General features: G+C 43.6%; 1 protein-coding gene across 2 annotated transcripts; it reads right to left on the bottom strand.

Moving 5' to 3' along the window:
* Positions 1-224: 224 nt before the first annotated feature.
* Positions 225-22,095, bottom strand: usp33 (ubiquitin specific peptidase 33). 2 transcript variants are annotated; one of them, XM_086204337.1, is made up of 24 exons: positions 21,935-22,095; positions 18,148-18,233; positions 17,918-17,971; positions 17,748-17,810; positions 14,680-14,829; positions 14,148-14,256; positions 13,409-13,478; positions 11,014-11,127; positions 10,691-10,769; positions 8,338-8,782; positions 8,116-8,256; positions 7,808-7,923; positions 6,809-6,981; positions 6,492-6,562; positions 6,366-6,399; positions 6,198-6,243; positions 5,926-6,106; positions 5,709-5,835; positions 5,122-5,291; positions 2,320-2,401; positions 2,104-2,212; positions 1,396-1,498; positions 636-704; positions 225-449 (listed from the first exon to the last, which is right to left on the bottom strand). In XM_086204337.1, exons 2-24 carry the CDS (start codon positions 18,229-18,231, stop codon positions 292-294), a joined length of 2,748 nt encoding a protein of 915 aa, XP_086060463.1. In that variant the 5' UTR covers positions 18,232-18,233; positions 21,935-22,095; the 3' UTR covers positions 225-291. The 2 variants fall into 2 exon arrangements, with proteins under 2 accessions (XP_086060463.1, XP_086060464.1); XM_086204338.1 differs by having other exon boundaries at positions 7,808-7,920.
* Positions 22,096-22,636: the final 541 nt, after the last annotated feature.

Here is a 22,636-nt window from a genome sequence, read left to right as displayed (position 1 = left end):
TCAGTGGAATTTTTAGCTGCACACGTTTAAATGCTTGGTTTTGAAAACAACCTGACACATGACTACAACAGTGCTAATAGAAATTTAGGAGCTCTGTACATATTTGTACAACACGAAAAACCTCTTCAGATATCGTTAATTCCCTTGCTCAGCTGTCAAAGGCTGTCGTGTAGCAGTAAAGATGAGGTCCTTTGCTTGAATGCTTTTGAAATAAAAGTCAAGTGCAAAATAAAAAGGCTTTTCATTTATTCAATGTTTTCTTTTTTTTGCTGTTTGCTTCTGAGTGCTGGATTAAACAGAGCGCGTCTCCACTTCTATTTTCTCCTCCGACTGCGATGATTCTGCCTCCTGGTGGTTGATGTTTGGTCGAACCGTGACTAGGGGCCCGCCGCCGTAAATCGAGTGGAGGAAGTTCCACGTTTCTTCAGAGATCTGCCCCGAGTCCGCTCCTGCAGAGTCACGGCAAGCACACGCTTAGTTACACGCAGTTAGGACATTATTACAATCAACTAAAGCTGTGATGGACTTGCTCTGACCAGAAAAGGACATTCATTTTTATATGATAGCAATCTTTGTGATTATTCAGTTTACGTAGTTTTTGTTTAATTTTAGCAATAAGTAAACACTACTAGTACCTTGTTTGAGCGTTAAATGGCCATTCTTGTTTACTGTTATCTTGGAATTATCAATGGGTCCTGGAGGATCTTAAAAAGAAGGAAAAAGGATTTGTTACACACACAAGAACGCACATGCATTCTTTAGAGATATAATCCTAAAAGTTTCAAAGGGCAATGATGCTAATGTGTCAAATGTTTTTGTCACATTTAAAAGCAATTTCTGCTCCCCACTTTGAACAGAGGGAAAACAAATATTAGAGGAGCAGAAGTCACTGGAAAAAAAATGTCTGAAAACGTGCTGGATGTAAGCAGTTATAAATAGATGTGACAATACAAAGGGAGCAGAGCCAAAAAATGAGAACAAGAGGAATAAAAATGAAATGAATTCTGACGCTTCATTTTGCTGTTGCAGGAGGGAAACTTGACTCAAGGGACTGAGGCAAGCTCTTTGAAGATAAATCAAGAGAAGAACTGGGACTTCGCAGCCTCTTTTGAACCCAAGCTGTTTCTTGTAACAAGAGAATCTGGATGTTCTATAGAAAAAAAAAATTATTTGCTGATTTTTTTCCCCCTCCTACAAAAATATACAGAATTGACAAATGCCAACTGTTTCAAAAGAATTACCCAAAAACCAGCAATAAACCTCAATAAATCCTCCCTGCTCACAAGTGTTTGACATCAAGCTGAACTAGCAACTGTCATGTGACGAGTATTTAACTTTCTAATGAGACATTTAAGCAGGATTGTGGGTGGAAAGGCAAAAGCTCTGTCCAATTACCGTTGTCTTTTCCTTTGACAAAGCCCTCCCACTCACGAAACCACTGCATGCTGATGCAGTATATGACCACTGGAGACTCCTCCTCCTGGAACGCCTTGTTCAGCTACAGTGGAGGGAGGAGACGGAGAGAGGAAATGGGGGAGGAGTGAGAAAGTGACGGGATGGGGAGGAGAAACAGGAGAAGGGGTGAGGATTGAGGTGGGGGGGGACACAATAAAAATAAATAAGTGAGGATGAAAGGATCAAGAGGAGACAGAAACTAAATCCATTCTCTCCGGTAGTTGTTGCAATTAGAGGACAGTCCTCAGAATACTCCGCACCAAATTTCATCTTTCTTGGAAATGAATGTACCTGTTCCTCCTGAAGCGCTCTCTCTCTCTCTTTCTCTCTCTCTTTCTCTCTCTAACACTCAACATCCATCTCTCCCTCTGGGCAGCCGTTGTGTGAGTGGGCTGACTGAGCAGACAATAACAGCTGCATCTGTCCCAATGCATTAATGATAAGGCTTTCATCGGACTCACACCTCTCATTGCCCGCTGGGGTGAAGAGCAGCAACAAATGCAGCCTATCAACTAGTTAAATAGACTAGAGGAATAGACTTGTGAGTGCTGGCAGACACACAATGGCCCTTTTAAATCACTCACACCAGTTTCTACTACATCTGCCTCTGTTCGACCCATATGGTGATGGCCAGAAGACAAAGCTTACCCTGACAAACATGTCCAGCTCTGACTTGCGTCGTTTCTCCAGTTTCTCTATCTCGATCTGGCACGTGTGGCAAACGTACAGGTGATTGACAGCTGGTCCACCTCCATACCTACACAAAGAGGTCCCCGTCCATTCACTCACACAGTTGAAATTAACATTTCAAAAGGAAATTACACCACAGATCCAGAGAGTCTCACAGCTGGCTACTCAATGTACCTGCTGTAAAGGTGATCCCACACGTTCTGTGGCAGCATAACAGCCAGGTCATCAATGTATGTTGCTTTGTTGGGTGGAACCCCTGAGAAAATAAAGCAGAACATCCATCCGGCATTAGAAATACAATCTTAAAAGGTAATAGTGGTGTTATTTCTCACAATATGGGTACCGCAAGATAGTACACAGGACTAAAAACAAATACTTCTGCTCTAAAAATACTTCATATTTCCTGACGTTTGTCTTTAATAAAATATTCATCGTCGTCATCCTCCGCTTTATCCGGTTGGTCCAGGATGTGGGGGCAGCAGTCTCAGCAAGGAAGCCCAGACTGTCCTCTCCCCAGCCACTTCCACCAGCTCCTCTGGGGGAATCCCGACGTGCTCCCAGGCCAGCCGAGAGATATAATCCCTCCAGCGTGGCCTGGGTCGGCCTCGAGGCCTCCTCCCGGTTGGGCATGCCTGGAACACCTCCCAAGGGAGGCGTCCAGGGCGCATCCTCACCAGATGCCCGAACCACCTCAACTGACTCCTCTCGACATGGAGGAGCAGCAGCTCTACTCTGAGCGCCTCCCGAATGACTGAGCTTCTCACCCTGTCTCTAAGGGAGAGCCCAGCCTCCCTGCGGAGGAAATTCATTTCGGCTGCTTGTATTCAGGATCTTGTTCTTTCGGTCATTACCCAAAGCTCATGACCATAGGTGAGGGTTGGAACGTAGATTGACCGGTAAATCGAGAGCCTTGCCTTTTGGCTAAGCTCCCTCTTCACCACCTGGAACTGTCACCTTACCGTGGTGGAGGAGTTTGAGTGCCCTAGTGACCCTAGGAGCTATGCTGTCGGGGGCATTTTGCCCCTGGTAGGGTCTCCCAAGGCAGACTGGTCCTAGGCGAAGGGCAGGACAAAGAACGATTCAACAGACCCCTCATGGAGAAAAGAAGAAGATCAAGGAGTTTGTGTACCCAGCCCGGAGGGGCACCTGGGCCCCGCCCTGGAGCCAGGCCCAGGGTAGGGGCTCGATGGTGAGTGCTGGTGGCTGGGCCTTGCCCGAAAAGGAGACATGAACTCGTCTTCCTTTGGACCCACCACCCATAGGAGGAACCGTAAAGGTCCTCCAGGCTCCTGTGGGGAGGCTTATGCACCGCAGGGTTGGATTGCCTTTGTCATGGAATATATCAAGAGGGCATTGTGGCTTGGGTGGCAGTCCAAGGCGGGGGCCTCGGCTGTCTGACCCCCAGGCATGGAAGCTGGCTTAGTTAAATATTGTAGACTAAAAATACTTCCAACTGAATGATCTAATTAAAAAATATATAGCCGCTATAATTTTCACACGTGTAGCAGTGAGTCACAAGCCAAAAAAAAGGGTGGGAACAATGGTGACAGAGCACCACCACTGTCGCTGAAGCTGTTTTGATGTCCCTACGCAACCTCTCATGCTTGGATAACCTCCTGTAGTGGGACACAGGATAGAGGAAGGAAGTATATAACTAAAAATAATTATTGTTATTTAGGTCCTTAGAGGGGGGCTACTATTCCTTCCCTTGTATGTCATAATGACAGATGCTTTCTAAATGCTCTTTGGACTCTGTTTCTAAGGTTTGGTTTTATACTTGAATGTTGAGCTGCCATCAGCTCATCGTGATTGTCTGTATATAGACATCTGCTTCACGCACTACAGCAAACCCATGAAATCCAGGGGTGCTGCCCCTCAGCAGGCTTCAGGAGGTTGGCCAACCCCATGAGAGTGGGCGTTTATGGCTGGGTTTGGACAGAGGAGGAGCTGAGGGGCTGGATTGAGGCGAGCTGATCAAGATGAGGAAAACTGCACAGCTGGGATTTAGAACAATAACACTTGCTAAATATTAAAGGCCAACAACTTCAAGTCAAGTTGATAGTAAAAGTGCAATATGGTGAATCCCAAGGGCATAACAATCTGGCTTTCATTAGAACCCAGAAGCAGCCAACAGCCAGTGAGACTTCTACACTATAGAAAGAATTGTGACAAGATACCGAGAGGAAATCCTTTAAAGATGAATCAATGAACAATTCTATTCCACAGAATGACTCATTCCATTCTGTGTGTTTTAATATGTGTGTTACGTTACATTTGCCATGTGTTGTAACCCTTTTTATTTGCTGCCAGAAAACCTTCAAAGAGCCAGATGTCCTAATAAATACTTTGCATGCCTAATAAATGTACATTGTTTGTAATGCGTTAAAAAAAGCATTGCCTTCATCAAACAAGACGAGTGACGGCTACCGCAAAACAGCCCAGGTTTCACTGCACTGATCACATCCCTACTTAGGTACCTCTCCACCCAAGTAAAGGTGCTCCGAATAAAAGAGGTAAGGAGCTGTGGGAGCGTATTTTCACTGTGACACACATGATTCACAGCCACTACGGTCTAACAGCTGCCATCATACATTAACATTTTTTTCCTACTTATTTCTTAAATTCTATCATTCTAAGCTATGCCTGAATTGAGGCTTGAAAAGAAAGGATTTTGACTGGCACAAACCCATTCAGAATCCCTTCCTATTCTCAAAATAAAATAAGAACGAAGGATCATCTGCACAAAGAGAAGTAAAGCCCCCTTTGAAGTCGGCTGTGTTGTGAAGGTAACACACTGTAGTCTTTGTCAAACCCGCAAATCCCTAGTGAGGATAACAGGCAAAACCTGTGTTAGGAGAGGTCGTACTAACAGCTACTACGCACTGTTTGGGCAGCGGGGCAAGAAAAACAATCTCTGGTTTGAGACACTTTGACCTCTGTCAGCTTTCATTGAGAAAATGGCGTGTTCATACAGACCTCCATGCGAACACAGGAAGTCGTCATTGGAAATGGGCCCTGGCTCAGCAAAGGTCTTGAACTTGTTAAGCCACTGGCGAGAAATGTAAAACTGCAGGAGGCTGGACTCCATCATGTTGAACAAGCCTGACACTCTCCTACGTTCTTTCAGCGCATCCTCGTTGCTCTTTCTATGACAGAAGCAGAACACAGACCATTGCCGCTCAGTTGACAAATGTAAGATTTAAAATTTGAGATGAAAATTAAAAGCAGGCAACTTATATCCACGTCACTGAATCTTAAAGGAATACGACAATTTTGTGCCTATTTGCTATCCTCCCCACAGATAGACTTGAAGCTACAGCAGATATGCCTCTCTCCTCTGTGCTGCATTGTGGAGCTGAGGTCCTTGTGCTAAGCTAACTAGCAGTCAGGTGGTCTCTGTGCTATCCAATGCACACAGAAGAGGCAGGGGTCTCTATCTTGTTTGGCACTGGGGAGCATGACAAATAAACAGACTTCAATCAAAGTTGGTGAGTTCCTTTAAACAGTTAATGCTGAATGGGTTCTACATGGAAGTGAATATTCAAAGCTAGCGTGATGCTTACTTATAGAAGAGCACGTAAGCCTCAGCATTCTGGACACAAGACTCCGAGACCTCGGTAACACTTTGGTCATCAAATTCATACCACAGATTGTTCACGTCATTCCTGCAGTAGGCAATGTAGTGGCCACCTGGGGGTCGCACAGGAGGGGTTAGTCCATAACAAGAACATGTGACATTTTTCTAGAGGCTGGAGAATTCAGGAAGCCACGCCCACTCACTGCTGGCAGTGCCGTGGTGACAAATGACGGACAACAAGTCGTAGTTGGTGGTCTGGGCGGAGCTGTCTTTGGCCAGAAAAGGCTGCAGGTCGAGGCCCTCGAGCGGGAAGGAGACATGGGTGCTTATCTTTGTGGAGAACATTAGTTCATGTCTAAAGCGTTTTAAGTGGATACAGAGAATCTACAACAAAGAAACACATGAAAATATTTTCATTACAGCGACAAATTTGGGGATTTTTCTCAAACATGAATTAGGAGATTTATCTGCATACCTCTGGCAAGCTTTGCATTTTACAAAATTTCACTCCATTTCGTAACCTAAGAGGGAAAAAAAATGAAAAAGAATGTCAACGATTACAGTTACAGACGATTTGCAGCTGTAAGATCTGTGAAACAAATTCATAGTTCAGTATCCTGCATATATGAAATTAGTCACTCACTTTTTGCATTTTTCACAGCTGTACATGTTGTCTCCTAGAACACATAAAAAACACCAACAGTTAAAATCCTCAAACACTAATGTTACTTTTTGCAATAGGAGAACAATTTGGCATCCGCTTGCTCACCTTTGAGTTCGTCCCTAGCAAAGAAAGCTGCAAGGCAATCTTGTAGCGTAACTACTGGACCCCAGAACCAACTAAAAATAGAAACAGACAGAGAACTTTGAACAAGAGGAGCAAAGCAAATTAATGCAAAACGTTCAAGAAAATGACATTTGCAAAACTCAGCAGTTGAGTGACCTTGGAAGTTATGATGACTGTAGAAAACTGACACTTAAAAAGGCTTCGCTGCCAGTATCAGATTATGCCATTAAAGGAAACCTGCTAAAGAATTGGAAAATTAATGAATGTACAGCATAGTGGAATGAACGGAATCAACACACCTCTTGATATATTCCATGACAAAGGCAATCCAGCCCTGCGGTGCATAAGCCTCCCCACAGGAGCCAGCTTTTACCAGGGAGGTCTGGTGGGTGGAGGAGTGGAGCTTGGCCAGGTCCTCCTTTCCTGGGATGGGCAACGATATATCCTGGAAATTCTCCAGAGTCACGGACACCTGACAACCACACAACACCAAAACAGTCAAGCCTCCTTTGTTCACCTCCACAGTAGAATTGACTGGTTTGAAGATATTTTTTTTCCTCACAGTTAAGGGTTTTGCATGTGTCCCTCAACGTTACTGTTTTTGCAGCCCAAATTTCACAACTTGTCTCATGACAGGTGAGCTAAAACCCATCAGCAGTGCATGGAGACATCAGAGCTGAGCATCTTTCAACAACCTTCCATTTTTAGGAGCTTCAACCAGAGCAGTGCGGCAACAAGTCCTGAAGCCTGTATATCTGTTAGCGTTGTTGAACGTGTGGTTCTTTGTTCCACAAGTCAAGGGGATTTTTGGTTCAGTTCCTGAAATCAGGTCAGTGGTTAATGCAAGCTAAAGAATGTTTATTTCTACTGCATTAAAGTTATTGCGACTTAAAAATATCAAGCAAGTGGCTAACTGGGACAGAAGTTGTCACCACCATTTCACACTAGTGTTCGTGATGTTCAGGTCATGCCTCCATAATAAAGTTCCTTTCCATGACATTAGCTTTGAACTCATGGCGACTGCATTTACCAATCAGATGTCAGACAATGGTGTTCATTTGTTGAAATAATCTTTGGCAAATAACTATGAATTTGTTTCCCACAGACATTTTTTTTGACAAAATCCCACTTAAAATGCCATTGGCTTTTGGTCAAGGGAACCCATGGTGATGCTGACCTCTGTTTTGGCCTGAAAAATAAGCCAACCCTGCAGCTCTCTACTACTTCTGTTCCAGTGTCCCATTCTCTAATGGGTTTTCCTCTCGGAATCCCTTTCCAAAAACAATTCCAACACTGACCCGATCACAGGTGAGGCACTGAACAGAACTGACAATGGTCCCATCGAACACATCCGAGATAACGCTGCGGTATTTCTTCTGGCGCTTGGTCTTTGGTGGGGAGAATGTGGTCACTGCTGTGGAGAGGCAGCGAGAGAGAGAGAGAGAGAGATGTAAGAATTGTGCACACACATTCAAAAGTCAGCAAAAACAGACGTGGGATAAAGTACTTTGCCAGCACTGTGACTTTTTAAGCTTTGACTATGATATGCTGCCACAGATTAAGCAGCCTAATCCACTTACTAGGCTCCGGCAAGCAAATGCTGTACCTTTCTTGAGTGCAGGGTTAAGGCTGGGCCAGCCTGAGGCGGCTTTGGGTGGGCTGCTGGACATTTTGGAAATATGTCCCTCCATGGGGACTGGACTCTGTGGTCTTGTGATGTTGGACATTTGAATGTCTGGGAAGGAATCTGGTAGAGAACAAGCCAAAAATCAGAGAGGCATAAATCAGATGTTGAATGTCACCAAGTTCAGCATCTCCTTCTAATCACCTGATGTTCTGCTCTGAACCTTGATGTGACCCTGACTGCATATAATGGGCGTGTTCTCAGCAGTGGTGTCAACGTCTTTGTCCATGTCTGCCCCAGTGCTTCCACCCATAACAACATTAACCCCGGAGCGATAAATGTCATTAATCATGTTCTTCTCCTTCTGCCACTCCCTGTTGGCCTGGATCTCATCTTGCTCCGGAATCAGCATCTCTGCCTCGTTGGTGTCGTCCATCTGCACGATCCCACCCTGCACCTCATTATCAGCCCGCTCGCTGCTCCCACAGGACTCGCAGGACTGGAAGTCGTTGTCTGACTGGCTGTGGTTGTCCTCCTCCAGGCTGTCCTCCACTGTGATGCCACTGGACTGGTCGTAAGGCTCAGGCAGCGTCTCCTTCAGCTCCTCATGAAGTTGATCCATTAAGCAGCGTAAAAACTCCTGAGAGTCCTGGAGGCCATGCAGGGATGAACACAAGGAGATTCACTTTTAGCATTTAAATCATGGGTGAAACAGAAAATTTGTTCTAGCTGGTAACTGCTGAGATGTTCTTGACAGTTATTTTGGTCATAGTGGTTTGTGGGGAAAAAAATAATTCCTCTCCCTGAAAGGCACATTAAAATATAAAGCAGCATTTATTCTACTTGGGTATAAGCTTTCACAAAGTTTCCAAATGACCAACAAGAAACACTTCACCTCCTTGTTTATCCCACGACTTCATCATAAAATCCGAAACCAAATGCTCATGAATGTGTAATCAAACTTAATGAGCTTCTAGAAATCCAATCTCCCTCTCAAGCTGAATGAACTCTCCTCTCCAAAGACCTGGAATGTTAACTTAATTCATAGCAAAGCTAATTCCACGGCTGTGCAGCCCAGCATGGCGTGACAAATGAGTGTTTCTCAGCTAAATCCGCTGAACAAACACTGGCAAGCCAAGAGGAAACACAGCCTTTTATCATTTGAAGATTCTGGCTTATAACTCTCTTATTTACAGGCACAGCACAAAGAAACAATGTGCTTTAGTAAAAGCTCCTTTGAAATCACTGATACCTACACAAACCTTTGCTTCTAAGCCCCACTTGGAATCATGTCAAACTATTTACTTCAAGTTTAATGTGAGCATTTGCATGTGTGTGTGTGTGTGTGTGTGTGTGTGTGTATGAAAGTCAGCAGCTCTGAGTTAGTGTTGGCAAGCAAAGGTTTCCATCTAAAAGTGATTTGAGCTGGAGCTAATGTCATTTCTGTGAAGGAAAAGAGAAAACAGAGTAGAAAAGAAGAGGCTGAACTTCAGTCCCTCTCATTCTCTGTAACCTCAATTGCTGTGGGGTGGTTTTATTGTGCTGTTATAAAAGGTACAACATAAATCATGTTTAATGTCGTCATCATTATAGTTGGAGAGCTGAGACGGCTGAGTGTCAGGCTTAAAACAATTCAGTTCAGGTTGTCAAAGTGTGACACGCACGTTTTTTTGTATGACATGCTTGCCCTATGATCTATGATACTATATACAATACAATGATAAAGTGATGACTCATCCAATGCAGAAAGAAAATAAGAATGTACCACATTTTGATATAATCCATTTTTGAGCAGGCAGTAGAAATCAAATGATTGGCACCCATAAAAAACAACATCTATTTGGATTTTGCTGAACGGTTCCTGAATGCACCTTAAACACAGAGGGTGTTCTCAGGTATAGTAACAGATGTGGCACTGCAAACCAAGCACATGAGGATGTAACACGGCTGTCCGCTCCAGGGAGCTGTCGTGCATACACGCAATAGAGTGTGTTTTATTCACATTTTTGTGTTGCACCACAAAAATATGAAAAATAGTGCATGTGAACACAAACACGTCAGACAGCACTGTGTCAGTGTACATCTGCACGGTTTTTAGATGCCTTGTGGTGTCTGCCTGTGAGCCTGAGTGTGTCATCATCAGCACCGGGTCATCAAGGGCAAGCTAACAGAAGAGAAAACTGTCGAGCGTCACGGAGCCGATAGCAGCCTCCTAACGAGAGCTGCTGAGCTGCACCCATCGTGAACACACCTTCTGCTCATACATTTGCTTTATGTGTTTGAGTGCAGCTTGGTGTCGATCACTGAATCCACATTTGGCCCCCACTCCTGCTTGGACACATGTTTATATTTATGCAACATAATGATTTAATTATACAATTTAGCTCAGTTAACAGCTCTTAAAGAATAATGTGAATCATTAAATTCAAAAGATCCCTAACCCTGGATATAAATGAAGCACCATCACAAAAACACGCCAGTGCACCCGACTGCGTGACTGTACTCGCACATGTGCACAAGTCATGATCAGATTTCATCATCTGGGAGGAACACCCACCTGCTGAGAATACCCTCGGAACATTGGGTTTATGGCTTTGATCCCCTGGAACAAGTTGGTTGGGACCACATAAGAGAGTCTGCAATGTGACAAAACACAAAGCATGACGTCAGAGCAGCTGCTTAGATGTGATGCAAGTTTGGCTGAGAATGTTGAGCTGATGTGCAACCAGGATCCGTCTGAGGTGATTCTTTTTTTTTATTTAGCTCTAAAAAAGAAGCAAGCGGATCCCTCTGACCATCAGCTGAGGTTGTTAGTGAGTATGGACGGGTTTCTCAAGGAAAAGTGACCTGCACGACAACTGGAAGGTGAAAAAAGTCTACCTGTTCTTGTGCCACAGGTCAGACACGAGCTTCTGGTAGCTTTTACAGAGCGCAGGCTTCTTGTCCGTCCTCACCAGGCCGCTGCATTCAAGGAAGAACTGCGTCAAGGGTGGGCTGCAATGGAAAGAAGAATAAATACTGAATATCAAGTAGGAACCAAAGGTGCCTTTACTGTCAACCCACATCAGAAGAGGTATTTTTGCTACGAATACTACAACCAAAAAGCTTGTAATGAGCTTGTAATGCAGCAGCTAATTCTGAAAATCTGCATGTGTTGCAGATAAAAAAAAACAATGAAGTTCAAGATTACTTTATTTTATGATCTGTTATGTTAATGTGTGTTAAAATCGATTCATTGAATGTGTTTTTGCAGTAAGACTCTTCTAGGGAACAAAGTCAACAAACACTCCAGAGGTCAAAGTGCGGGATTTCTACACAATACTGTCTTCCACTTGTCTGATTCACTCCCTGGGGAACTGGTTCATGCAAGAAAGCTTCACAAACAGCTGAGAGTTGAAGGACATTGCAAATAGTTGGAAAGAAAAACAGCTGAGGGGACACACAGGACAGGAATTAGTGAGAGAGAGACAAACTGCAGAATGAATAAGACATTGAGTGCTGCCTTCCCTTGGCAAGAGAAAGTCCTTCAAACTAAATAATGATCCAACACTAACTAAAAGGAACTAGAAGAATAACATGCATCAAAGGAAAGTTCCAGAAAAGGTCCCTCCTTCTGTAGCTGAGTGACTCAATTCCTCCTATTTATGGAATGTAATTTAGATTGCAAATTTTGACCCACATCTTTTTCCCATTTTGACTTACTGACTAGGCGTCATTAGTTTAATGTAAAAAATTTTGGCAGCCTCTGGGTAGATCGTAAATGAGAAGATAGTTTGCTTTTCCATTAAAAATGGATCTGCGTTGATTTAAATGACCGCACCAACAGTCCAATCACATAGAATGACTCAAGGGTTGGCAATAAACAATGAGAAACGATACAAGGAGACAGATAAAGGGACATAGTGGGCAGAGAAAAAGGAGGAGAGGAGGAATAGGAACGGAGAGAGATAATCATTTGTAACACAAGACCCTACAGGGAAGCACAAAAGGCCATTTCTGCCTTTTAAAATGCTGCACTGCAGCAATTCGACTCAAATATCACTCTCCCAAATGAGCATCACAACATTCGCTGCTCGCATTCAACAAGAAGCGGCAGGTAGTGAATAAAATAGAAATTGGCTACTAACTTGAAGCATGAATTACGACTGAAACTGAATTCACATGATCGAGTGATACTGGTGTTTCAAATGGGTGCTTCACCCACGCACTCCCTAAACCAATACCTGACCAATCAATCACTGCATTTCCACACCCCAAACACTGGTTGGTTGCAGGGCTTCTATGTTACTGTGTGGAGTTTCTCTGTGTATTCATCAGCAGCTGAGATGGAGATAAGCCGAGAGAGCGCGGCTGGGAAATGAATTCTATATCAATACAAGTCAAGATTAACGAAGACAACTGTCACAAAGATTTGGCTGAATGGTTCATCGAAACGTTCTTAAAATCACATAATGGCCTTTGCTAAAAGAGGAATGTCAAACTAAAGCGCTGCGGGGCTGCAGCCACATCCCAGCCTGCAAATCATACTCATCAACATCATTTCAACAGGGCTTTCAATTAACATGTGAATAATGACACAGGACTGATGACTCTGTCTATTACTGTGACTCAAATAGCAATTGCATTATCAATCAAAATAATTTACTCGACAGAGCTTGTCAGAGAATTATCAGGACAGCATAAAATAATTCTTCATAAATCATATTCAAGGTAAATGTTGGAAATAATTGTGACACTGATTTGAAGTTACACTGCGCAGCTCTGAAGGAGAGGGAAACACTGTGATCCTGGAGCGAACATGCTAACTGTTAGCAGGCTGCTCTGCGGTTCAATGCTTTAAAATACACTTCCTGATCCCTGATGCTTGGGCCCAGAGGCTGCAGGGTTTGAGACACACAGCTTGACATTCAACAGAGAAGTTGAATCTCTGAAGAAACTGAATGTTCCTTCTTGACACCTCTTCATAGAGTACTTGTGAATATCCGGCTCATGTGTCACCTCAACAGATAGAAATGGTAGCATGGGAGGGGCCTGAGTGCTGCACATTCATCATTTTCAGGGAATCTAATGTTTCAACCTCTTGAAGGCATCAGATGTGAAAGTGCAATAAATGTACTATCAATCATGAATAGCTATTGATAATCTACACCTTAATATTAATCAAAATAATCGTGATCATTTTGGTCATAACGGTGGGGCCCCAACATGAATGAACAAGAGCCAGCGAGGTGATGAGGGGCAGTAAGGAGCCAGTAAACACAAAGCCGGGTCTCACCAGTTGGACAGGGCCTGGAGGGCAGCGTTCATGTAGCAGGTGTTGCCAATGTTCTTCAGCCCCGTCAGGCCTGAAGGGAGACAGACCACACCAGGGAAATTAAAACCAGCCGCTCAAAACCAGAGCCAGAAAGCCTCTACATTTCTAATTCCATTTTTAAAATCAATATTTTTATGACTAGAAAGAAAAAAAATGGGCAACGGAGGGTTTGAAAATCAGCTTTTGTAGGAATTTTTTTTTTTAAATTTCCCGACAAACACAGAAACAGCTGATTGGTTTCAAATGAGCGGCCGTCTGAGGAAAGACAAAGCTGATTCAGTCCATCTCACAGTCATTTGATCCGCATTTGAAACTAAAAATAAAATGGTCCTGAGCTACACCACAGGACGTTTGACATAACATATGCCATTGGTGGCACTTGTTCAGCGTCTCACTGTGAAAACATTCTTTCATTGGCCGCTCCAGAAAGACTGAAGCACTTAGTGGTGAGAGGCTGCTGCAAAGCACTGAGCTGTGGCTTTGTGAAAAAATTAAGATTTGAATTATTAAAATGATTAGAAAAATCTGTGAGGTTCCTGTAAATATATTCAACACTTACAATGACATCATATTTGGAGTTAATGATGTTACAGTGAGAGGAGCATCGCGATTCACACATGCACACACACGCATGCATGCACGCACCCGCACACACACACACACACACACCCACACACACAGGTCCAGTTTCGGCACAAACCCCTAGCACGTAGCTCTTCCTCTTCTTCTGTCTCCATGTCCAGGTCTTCACAGCCACCGTTAGATGGCACCCTCAGGGACGTTGGGCTCCCAGGACTCTGGTTGTTATTCTGGAGTTCAGCAAAAACAAACCTCATCATCATAAAAATCTTATCTAGGGAATGAATGACCAGATTTCGTTTGCCTGACAATTCACACTGATATTGACTGTAACACAGCCCTGTAAACATGTGGAGAACACAGAGTTATGTAACCAAGCAGTAAACCCTGATCATCAGTGTCTTTTGGAGATCTCAGTCTGCAAATTCTTGTGAAATTTGGTGCAAGTTGTGATGCTTGTATGCCACAAAAACCTCTGATGACATCATTTTGCAGGACTACGACGGAGCAACTAGCTGATGCCAGTTGATTCCAAGTTTATTGACATCTGAGGGTCTGCGACATCATCAGACCTCTGTGACTCAGCACTTTAAATGTATCTGTGACAACAATCTTGTGTAATACAGCATGACGACACACAGAGGGGCTCTTACCTGAGCAGCATTCTGTGAAGGAGGGAGGGGTTTGTTGTTGCAGTGGAGTGACTGAGGGCCTAGTTTACGCTCCAAGAACACCTCCTTGCCGCAAGCGTAACACCACACTCGAAGTGTGGTCAGGTTCACAGTCAGATTATGACGCGTCTCCTGTGCACAAAGTTGAGAATGAGTCAATCAGGATGATAAAAAAAAAGCTGTAATAGGAAGGCGGTGTTAATATCTGATAAACGCTGGTGGGTGGGGTTTGTTTTGCAACCACCAGTCGAGGTGCAGTCTTATGCAACATCCTTGGTTGATGTTGCTGGTAAATGTGCAAATTCAAAATGTTGCAAACAGAAGTAGCGTGGGTGTCTATCTGCACGTAGAGCAGGGAAGTCGTCATGGGAAATGCGTGGAGATGCATATTAAAGTCCTCCCAGTCAGCCGTCCTCCACGCCACCAGCACTCTGACACTGGCCAAGCTAAACAAGACGCAGCCGTAATCAATGTTAGGATTTACAACTCTGCCTTTACTGCAATGTCAAGTCCAAATGTCCCATGCCCCAAAAGAGGTTGATGTAATTTATTTTAGCTAGCAATCATGTAAACAAGGTATTGAGGCTTCATCATTGTAATGTTTTTTTTTATTATTCTGTCCGGGTTCCGCCGCCACTTTAAACAGCTAATTTGACCCCCTAAACACGCTCGTTATTGCTGTTGTTGCAACAAAAGCCCCGTTAAAGCAAATCCTACATAAATAAAAAATCAGACAAAGATGGCATACTCTTCTATGAGCTCTCCTTTTAGACCTTTGCAAATTTTAGAAACATGGACATTAAACTCCTCATTCCACCTGCTCTCTGTATAACTGGTTCCGCGGTTCCGAGGATTGTGTATAGATGAAATCAACTGGACTACTTCAGAGCAGGATGAGTCAGGATACAGGGTGAGGGAGAGAGGCAAGGGAGCAGCAGGACAGGCTACTGTGGAAACATGGCCAAGTTCTGCTGACCCACTGCTGTTCTGACAAACACCAGCAGTGTGGCGGGTCGACAGGAGACTGAACGTGAGCAGCAGCCGACCAGCACACCCTGCATTATTCATCAAGGCTGCATAAAAACCTCACACAGCGGGGCAGAGCAGAGTGGTACAGAGCTGGCAGAGGGGACCAGATTGAACTCGGCAATGAAACCTCCTGTTTAAATCATTCATGAAGGGTACTATGGCCACTGGAGCATTAATAACAAGCTGGATTTATGGGGCTTAGAGGATTTGCACTAGCCCTCATTGTATTATGCACTATGATTATTATTATATGTTCTGTAACTTGAATATTAATTAGTGACGCTTTGTGAGGGCAAATAAGTTCATATCTGTCAAACACCTAAACGACACCTAAAGTCGTTACAATTAAGGATACACCTCACACTCCTACCACATCCAAAGAAAACACTGGAGGAAATTAGGTAGTGTAACCTGTCTGATTGTGTCCTGCTCAAAGGTTAGACGGGGAGAACTTTCATATTCTTCAGTGTGTTCTCTTTGGTGTAAAAAGCAGTTTGGCTCTGGGAGCAAAACAGAAAAACACTCCACTGTCAAGATTTCCTCTCTGACCGTCAACAGTCAAGGATGCTTCAACAGACAACTCTCCTGCAGAAGATCCTGTCAGTGGCAAGAGAGAAATCTCCAGCCATCAACCCCACAGTCTGTCTGCTACATACTGGACTATTCCTGCTTTTTTCAAAATTTCCTCCAGAAGTCCAATGAGCTTGGATGTAATGGGTTTTTTCATGCTTGACACAGTCAGAACGTCTGAGTTCCAAGTGGGTAATTTCCTGAGGTCAAAGTTCCAACTGGGAAACCCGGATGTTCCCACCGAAACTTGAGATCATAATTCAAAGTAGCTTCTTCAAAGGGTGAACCCTTTCACAACATACCATTTGTAACACTTCAGTCTTAATTTTGCCCCAGTAAGCCTTAGTCACACACACACACACACACACACACACACACACACACACACACACACACACACACACACACACACACACACACACAGTGTCAAACTTCTATCTGTAGACATGTTGCTGCAGCTTATAAGCGTAAAACATTTCCTTGCGTGTTGTTATCAACGTCTGAGACGCAACAACTTGTGCTGTTTTGTTTTTTTCCCCCCAACATGCTACTGGAATTCCGGTGCCAGTTCCTACTTCCAAGTTTCAAGGAGAAACAAATGCAGCATACATATTTGTACAAAGTTCATAGTCATATTTGGACATTCACAGGCCCTCTATTATCCCACATTTATCCCTCAGATCTGATCCAATAATCAACTTTCTCATTGCTTTGTCAAGATGTTTGACTGTTTGTCCCTTTAAGGCCTAGATGAGACTAATTAAACACAGCCTTCGCTCTCAGGGCAGCTGGATCCTCTGGCGATATCATTGAAAATCAGTCAAGTAACACCAGCATCTTATTCTGCATCCTGCTCATTCATTAACTGCCTGTCATTTATTTCAAGACCATTTCTGCAGACTACAGAGATGAGTTGGTAGAGCAAATTTCACGTCTGCTTTCATATTCCTGCTCCTGTCTTTTAACCCCCCTTGGCTCTGAATGCGCTGGAGGTGGGGCTTCAGTAAACACCGAGGACACTGTCGGCTAAGAGAGGCTTCAGAGGAGCCAGGAGGGGCAGATACTGTAACCATGCAACTGACATTACCACTAAGTCTCCCCCACTTCCCTGAGGAATGGCAATTAATAATAGATGATCCACTGCTGAAATCGCACTGTTGGTGAAGATGTAGGCAGACGGAGCTGGCTTCATGATGGTTTTTAACAATACATGCGCTTCAAAAAGATGCACGCGCAGGCTTTTTGAAGAAAAATGTTAAAAATACTTTTTATTGCGAGTCACAGCTTCTGGGGCTCTGAAGTGATATTCCTGTCTTGCCATCTGCGCCTCCTTTACATCCTTTTATAATTCAAGACTACCTCAAACGTAAGTTACAACCCCACCTCAATCATCTTCATGCACCATCACTTCTACACGGAAAAAAAGGTTGGAAAGGTCATAGGAACCTCACCTGTGAGTGGCCAGTGCTGTGGTCCGCGTGAGACTCTCCACAGCCGACGTACGCACAGCCATTCTAGAAGGACAAAAAAAAAACAACATAAAAATATAATCAATTATTTCACAGCAAGAGACAGAGTTTTAGGTGTTAGTTTTACAAACGAGTTGCTAGTTCTGTTTTACCTCCAAACACGCCCACAAATTAGGTCCTCCAACTTTACAGTCTTGACACTGGCCCTAATGAAATAGGAAGATTTCACACGTTTTAGAATGAAACGAGGGCTACATCCATGATGACAAATCAAGCTTCAAAGACATAATTAGTGAATGAACAATCCATGACTTATTACAATCCTAGTAACAGGAAGGTAAATTGGGAGTAGTGGGTGAGGTCATGAGACAGAGGCACTCACATGAGATTTCTGAATCAGTTCCTCCTTGGTGATCTCCCCCACACAATCCAGGTGGGGGCAGTCACAGCTGGACGCTGGTGGCATCGCTAGGAAAGAAAGAAAAAGAGGAACCACAACATTGAACATCCAAATTGCAACAGATGACTTCCTGAGTTTCTGGGAACAAAAACAAGCGGAACATTTATTAAGCCCGCATCTGACACTTGACACTCAATGATGGAATCTATCCAACAAGGAAAGAGGACATGCAAAACACGTACGCTGGTGTAACCTGAGTCACCAGCACAAGACATACGTTATTCCATGCCTGCATGACTGACAAATTCTTCTCATTATCAGCCACTTACATACTGAGCAACACATCATCACGCCACTGCTGTTAACATCTCATGAAGAACCAGCAGTGTTTGAATAACTGACTGAAATGATTTGAGCACTGACAGAGGATGTAGTGATAAAAACATATGAATATCTGTAAGCAGACAGCTAAAATGAGTAAATTCTGATCATCACCAAAGCTCTGACTCCAGAGAGCCTCGCTAGCTCCGTCAGAACTCGTGATTTTATTCAGTTTGACAGAAAGACATGAAAGCACAGCCTACACTGAGATTAACCCAACAAATGAGCACAAACGTGGGTAATGTGCATGATCAACGTCAGTGAGAGCAGCATTACAACCGATGAAACCTCTGCAGGATTGGTGCTCGTGGTGCTGGAGATTACGGAGGAAGAAGTCCTTGTTACTGTAAACAATATCAGTGTGTTTACATCAGGAGTGCAAAACCAAACTGTTAAAATACAGCTGCTCAACATGCACATGAGCAGTGTTGGTTTGGATCCAAACACAAACAGAAGTGGACCTGTGTGCATCTTCAAACATACAGCTCAAGACCTACACCCTTGCTGAGAAAGCACAGATTTGAGCGCAGGCACCAACGGGTGACCACAAATGACAGCAAAAGACAGCAGCGAGGATGGTTATGTTATTCATTCATTTCAGCTCTGAGGGTCTCTGTACGTCGCTGTCACATGCTGGGAATGTTTTTCTTCTTTGTAATCTACAAATCAAAAATGATCCAAACCAACACTGAGACCCCCCCCCCCAAAAAAAAACCCAAAAACCAATCCAAAACAAAACAAACCAAAACAATACAAACCAAACCCCGGTCTTGCTGAGTCACTGCAGGTCTAGTTTACTCGTACAATAATAGCACCACAATTCCGTCCGAGCTTTGTCAGTTGTGGGTCATCATCAACATAAAATCCTGGTCTGAATAAACAAAGTTTAGTTTCAGTGTTAACTCATAGTGGAGCTACTTCCTCAAACGTGGGCAGTACAGGATGAGCATCCAATATCCAGGTAGAATGATGAAGATGATTTATTGCTATGTCATTCGTTCAACAGGTCACTGACTCAGGGAAGTACAATACACCCATCTTTGGTTCAAAATAAGAATATATTTAGCAGAAGCTGCTACTGCAGCATCATATACCAGTTTTATAATCACTGCCTGCCACACGTCTTCAACTCAAGTCCCAGAGCAGCAACAAGACATGATGCTAACATCATTGAGATCATCTCGAGGTGACAGACAAACACTACAAATGCAGATTTTACATTCTACCATCAGCATCCAGAGACGCAGAAGTCAAACTTCATCCTCGGCTAATTTAGTCTGAAGAGAAATGAGTGGCAGGCGTCAAAGGAGCAAACATCTGCATTTGAATCCAAAGTGGGATTCTAGAACATGTTTTCTACTCTGGTGCACAGGCAGGAGAGGCAGAAAAGCCTTGCAGAGCACCTTTCACAGGGAAAGTTCCCCAGACAATGTTTACTCTTTGACTTGCCCCTTTGTAAATAAAATTGTGTGTGTGTGTGTGTGTGGGGGGGGGGGGGGGGGGGGCGACTTTATCTCTGTTCTCCTTAATGATGTCCATTTCATTTTGCTGCCTTTACTGGTTGTAACTATTGATTAGTCAGAGAAGCAATTAAGATGCTGGCAACAGAGATGATGGAACTGGTCAGCTCTGTAGGACACAGACATGTCCAAGCGTCCCTTTAAGTTTCATCTACATTTGTTTGGTATTGTTAATCGAGCAGATTCTTGCTGTACTGGCCGATGAAGAGAATGTGAGGGGAGCAAAAACACATTTGCTACATGGAAATCATGTTGGCTTTACGCTCTCTCTTCGTTTAATGTATATCCAAAAAAAATTGGAGAAATTTGACAATGAAGTGTTCATGAGACTGTCGACCATGAGATACCACAGCTTTGGACCACGCCAGGGCAAGACAGCCAAGTGTGATCCAGGTCAGAGGTTGCATGTTGTTAGGATGTACTGGCTGTGATGAAATGTTTTGGTGCCAGGACATTTCAACTGCACCGACACAGCCAAACCCATCACGGACTGTCACAGCTCAGGCAAAACAAGCTCAGATAACAGGACGCTGACTTGCAAACAGGCATCTCAGACATCTGGCAAACAGATACGAGAGGAGAAGCATACAAACACAACACTCCACACCTCCAGATATTTTCATGCTCACAGTTGGTGGGGGAATTGTTTGTTATGTGTCAGAGGTCCAGAAATGTGCTTAAGTGCAGGCACACCGCCTGCCTAGCAAAGGAAAGGATGCAAAGTACGTCTATTTCCAGCAACAGCAGGTCAATTAAGCGTCCAACACAAACAAACAGAAGCCGCTCCTAAGTTGACTTCAGGCTCACACAAGTCAACCTGCCTCTTTCTTCGTCAGGTGACTGTTATCGTGGCTCCATGTAAATAATCAAACTTGCTTATCACTTAAGTTCCCAGACACGCAAACCTAGAGATAAAAGAAGAATGCCTTCCTCACTGTCAACTACAACAACCACGGCCCTGGGACGCCTCTGGGCAAAAGGTCAAATGAACAAACTCACTGCCTGCAACAGTAAACAGTCACTCTCACAACTAGTAGAGAGCAGCAAAATCCAATTAACCAGCTTCACCATCCAAGTAGGATCAGGGAGATCTCAATCTCAGCGGGTTCATCCAAACCCTCCGTGCCACTCTGCCCTCACAATCATTATTCAGGAGGTTTAATTCTGCACAAAGAGGCGATGCAGCCGGGTTTGGGCGTTGACCTGAACAAGACCGTAGACATGACACCTACAAGACGGGACGGTTTCCATGGTGTTCCGTATTAAGTGGATGTTGTAAAAGATAACAAATATATTACGTTTATCAACATTAGGAACAGCGCACGTACGCTATATTATCACCCACAAAAGGGAAGTGTTCGCTGTTATGTCAAAAACGTAACGTCACATGCCAGTTAGCTTAATAGACAAGGAAGCTATGAATATAATTCCACTTCCTTTGGCTATGTTGTCAACTACCTGGGTAAACTAGTATGCGTTGGGTAAAGACGTGGTACATACAGTGAAATGTGCCTTTGGCCTGCTCAAATTGAGCTGTCAAAAGCAGGCGAGGTTTTGACAGCGTCACAGGCTGACTAGCAACCACTCGCCGTTAGCATTAGCATCCTGCTAACAGTAATGGGTCATCCGTTTCATAGCTTTTTGCTCTGCAAGGTACGAACAACAAGTGCTGGTGTAAAGGGGAGCGCCGGCGTTTGGATTTATACACCTGAGATACAATGGAAGTTAGCCATCGGTAGCCATTAGCGAGTAGCATACTGGCTAGTGTTAGCCAGCTAACGTCCCTGTATTATATGATCACCGACGATCCCTCAGTGACACCAGTCAGCAGCTGCCAAGTCCCCGTCGAAAATAACGGCAGGTCTTACCTTAGATAAACAAACGAAGCTCCCTCGGTATTTCCGATGCTAACCAAAGCCCTGGAAAAAAATTCAGCGTGTATTAACAGGCATATTTTATGGAGCGATCCGTCACATTAGTATTAACCGTTCCTGTCGCTCAGCGTGGTTGCTAACGTTACAGCTGGCCCCGCCCCTTTTCCGGTTAAATGAAACAGGGCCCCGCCCCATCCTTTAAAAATACAATAAACTTTGCTGAAATTTGAAGTTCTAAAGCAAATTATAACGATGTATGATATGAAGCAAGATTCAGTGAATAACAAAACACAAATGTAGATATATAATGTAAGGTATGTTACCTGGAAAATTAGCTCAGAAAAGATCAAGCAAACAACAACTTGTAGTGCAGAAAACAAATCTGAACAGCCCAATTAGTCCTTAACTTGATTTAATAGAAATGCAGTCGCAAATGTTATAAAATAAGTATGAGTTGAGGTAGTTTTCTTGGTGTTTGTCAATAAAATCTAAATGCATTTTCTCAAATTAAACATTTTCCCAAATGATTGTTTAATACCCTCAAGTAAAATCCTTGAAACAATAAAAATAATCATCACAAAGTGTCGAACATTGGTGTTCTTATGCTAAAAAAGGAAGTAAAGGAAAAAGTCAAAGGAAATGAAAAACTTCTAATGACTCATTAGACTTATTTCATCACAATGCTACGGGTCCTGA

Source organism: Aulostomus chinensis, chromosome 5 (assembly GCF_037954235.1).
Source record: "Aulostomus chinensis isolate RoL2024-O1b breed Wild chromosome 5, RoL_Achi_v1.0, whole genome shotgun sequence".
Taxonomy (NCBI): Eukaryota; Metazoa; Chordata; class Actinopteri; order Syngnathiformes; family Aulostomidae; genus Aulostomus; species Aulostomus chinensis.
Note: the sequence above shows the minus strand (reverse complement) of the source record. Positions and strands in the feature narration are given on the sequence as shown.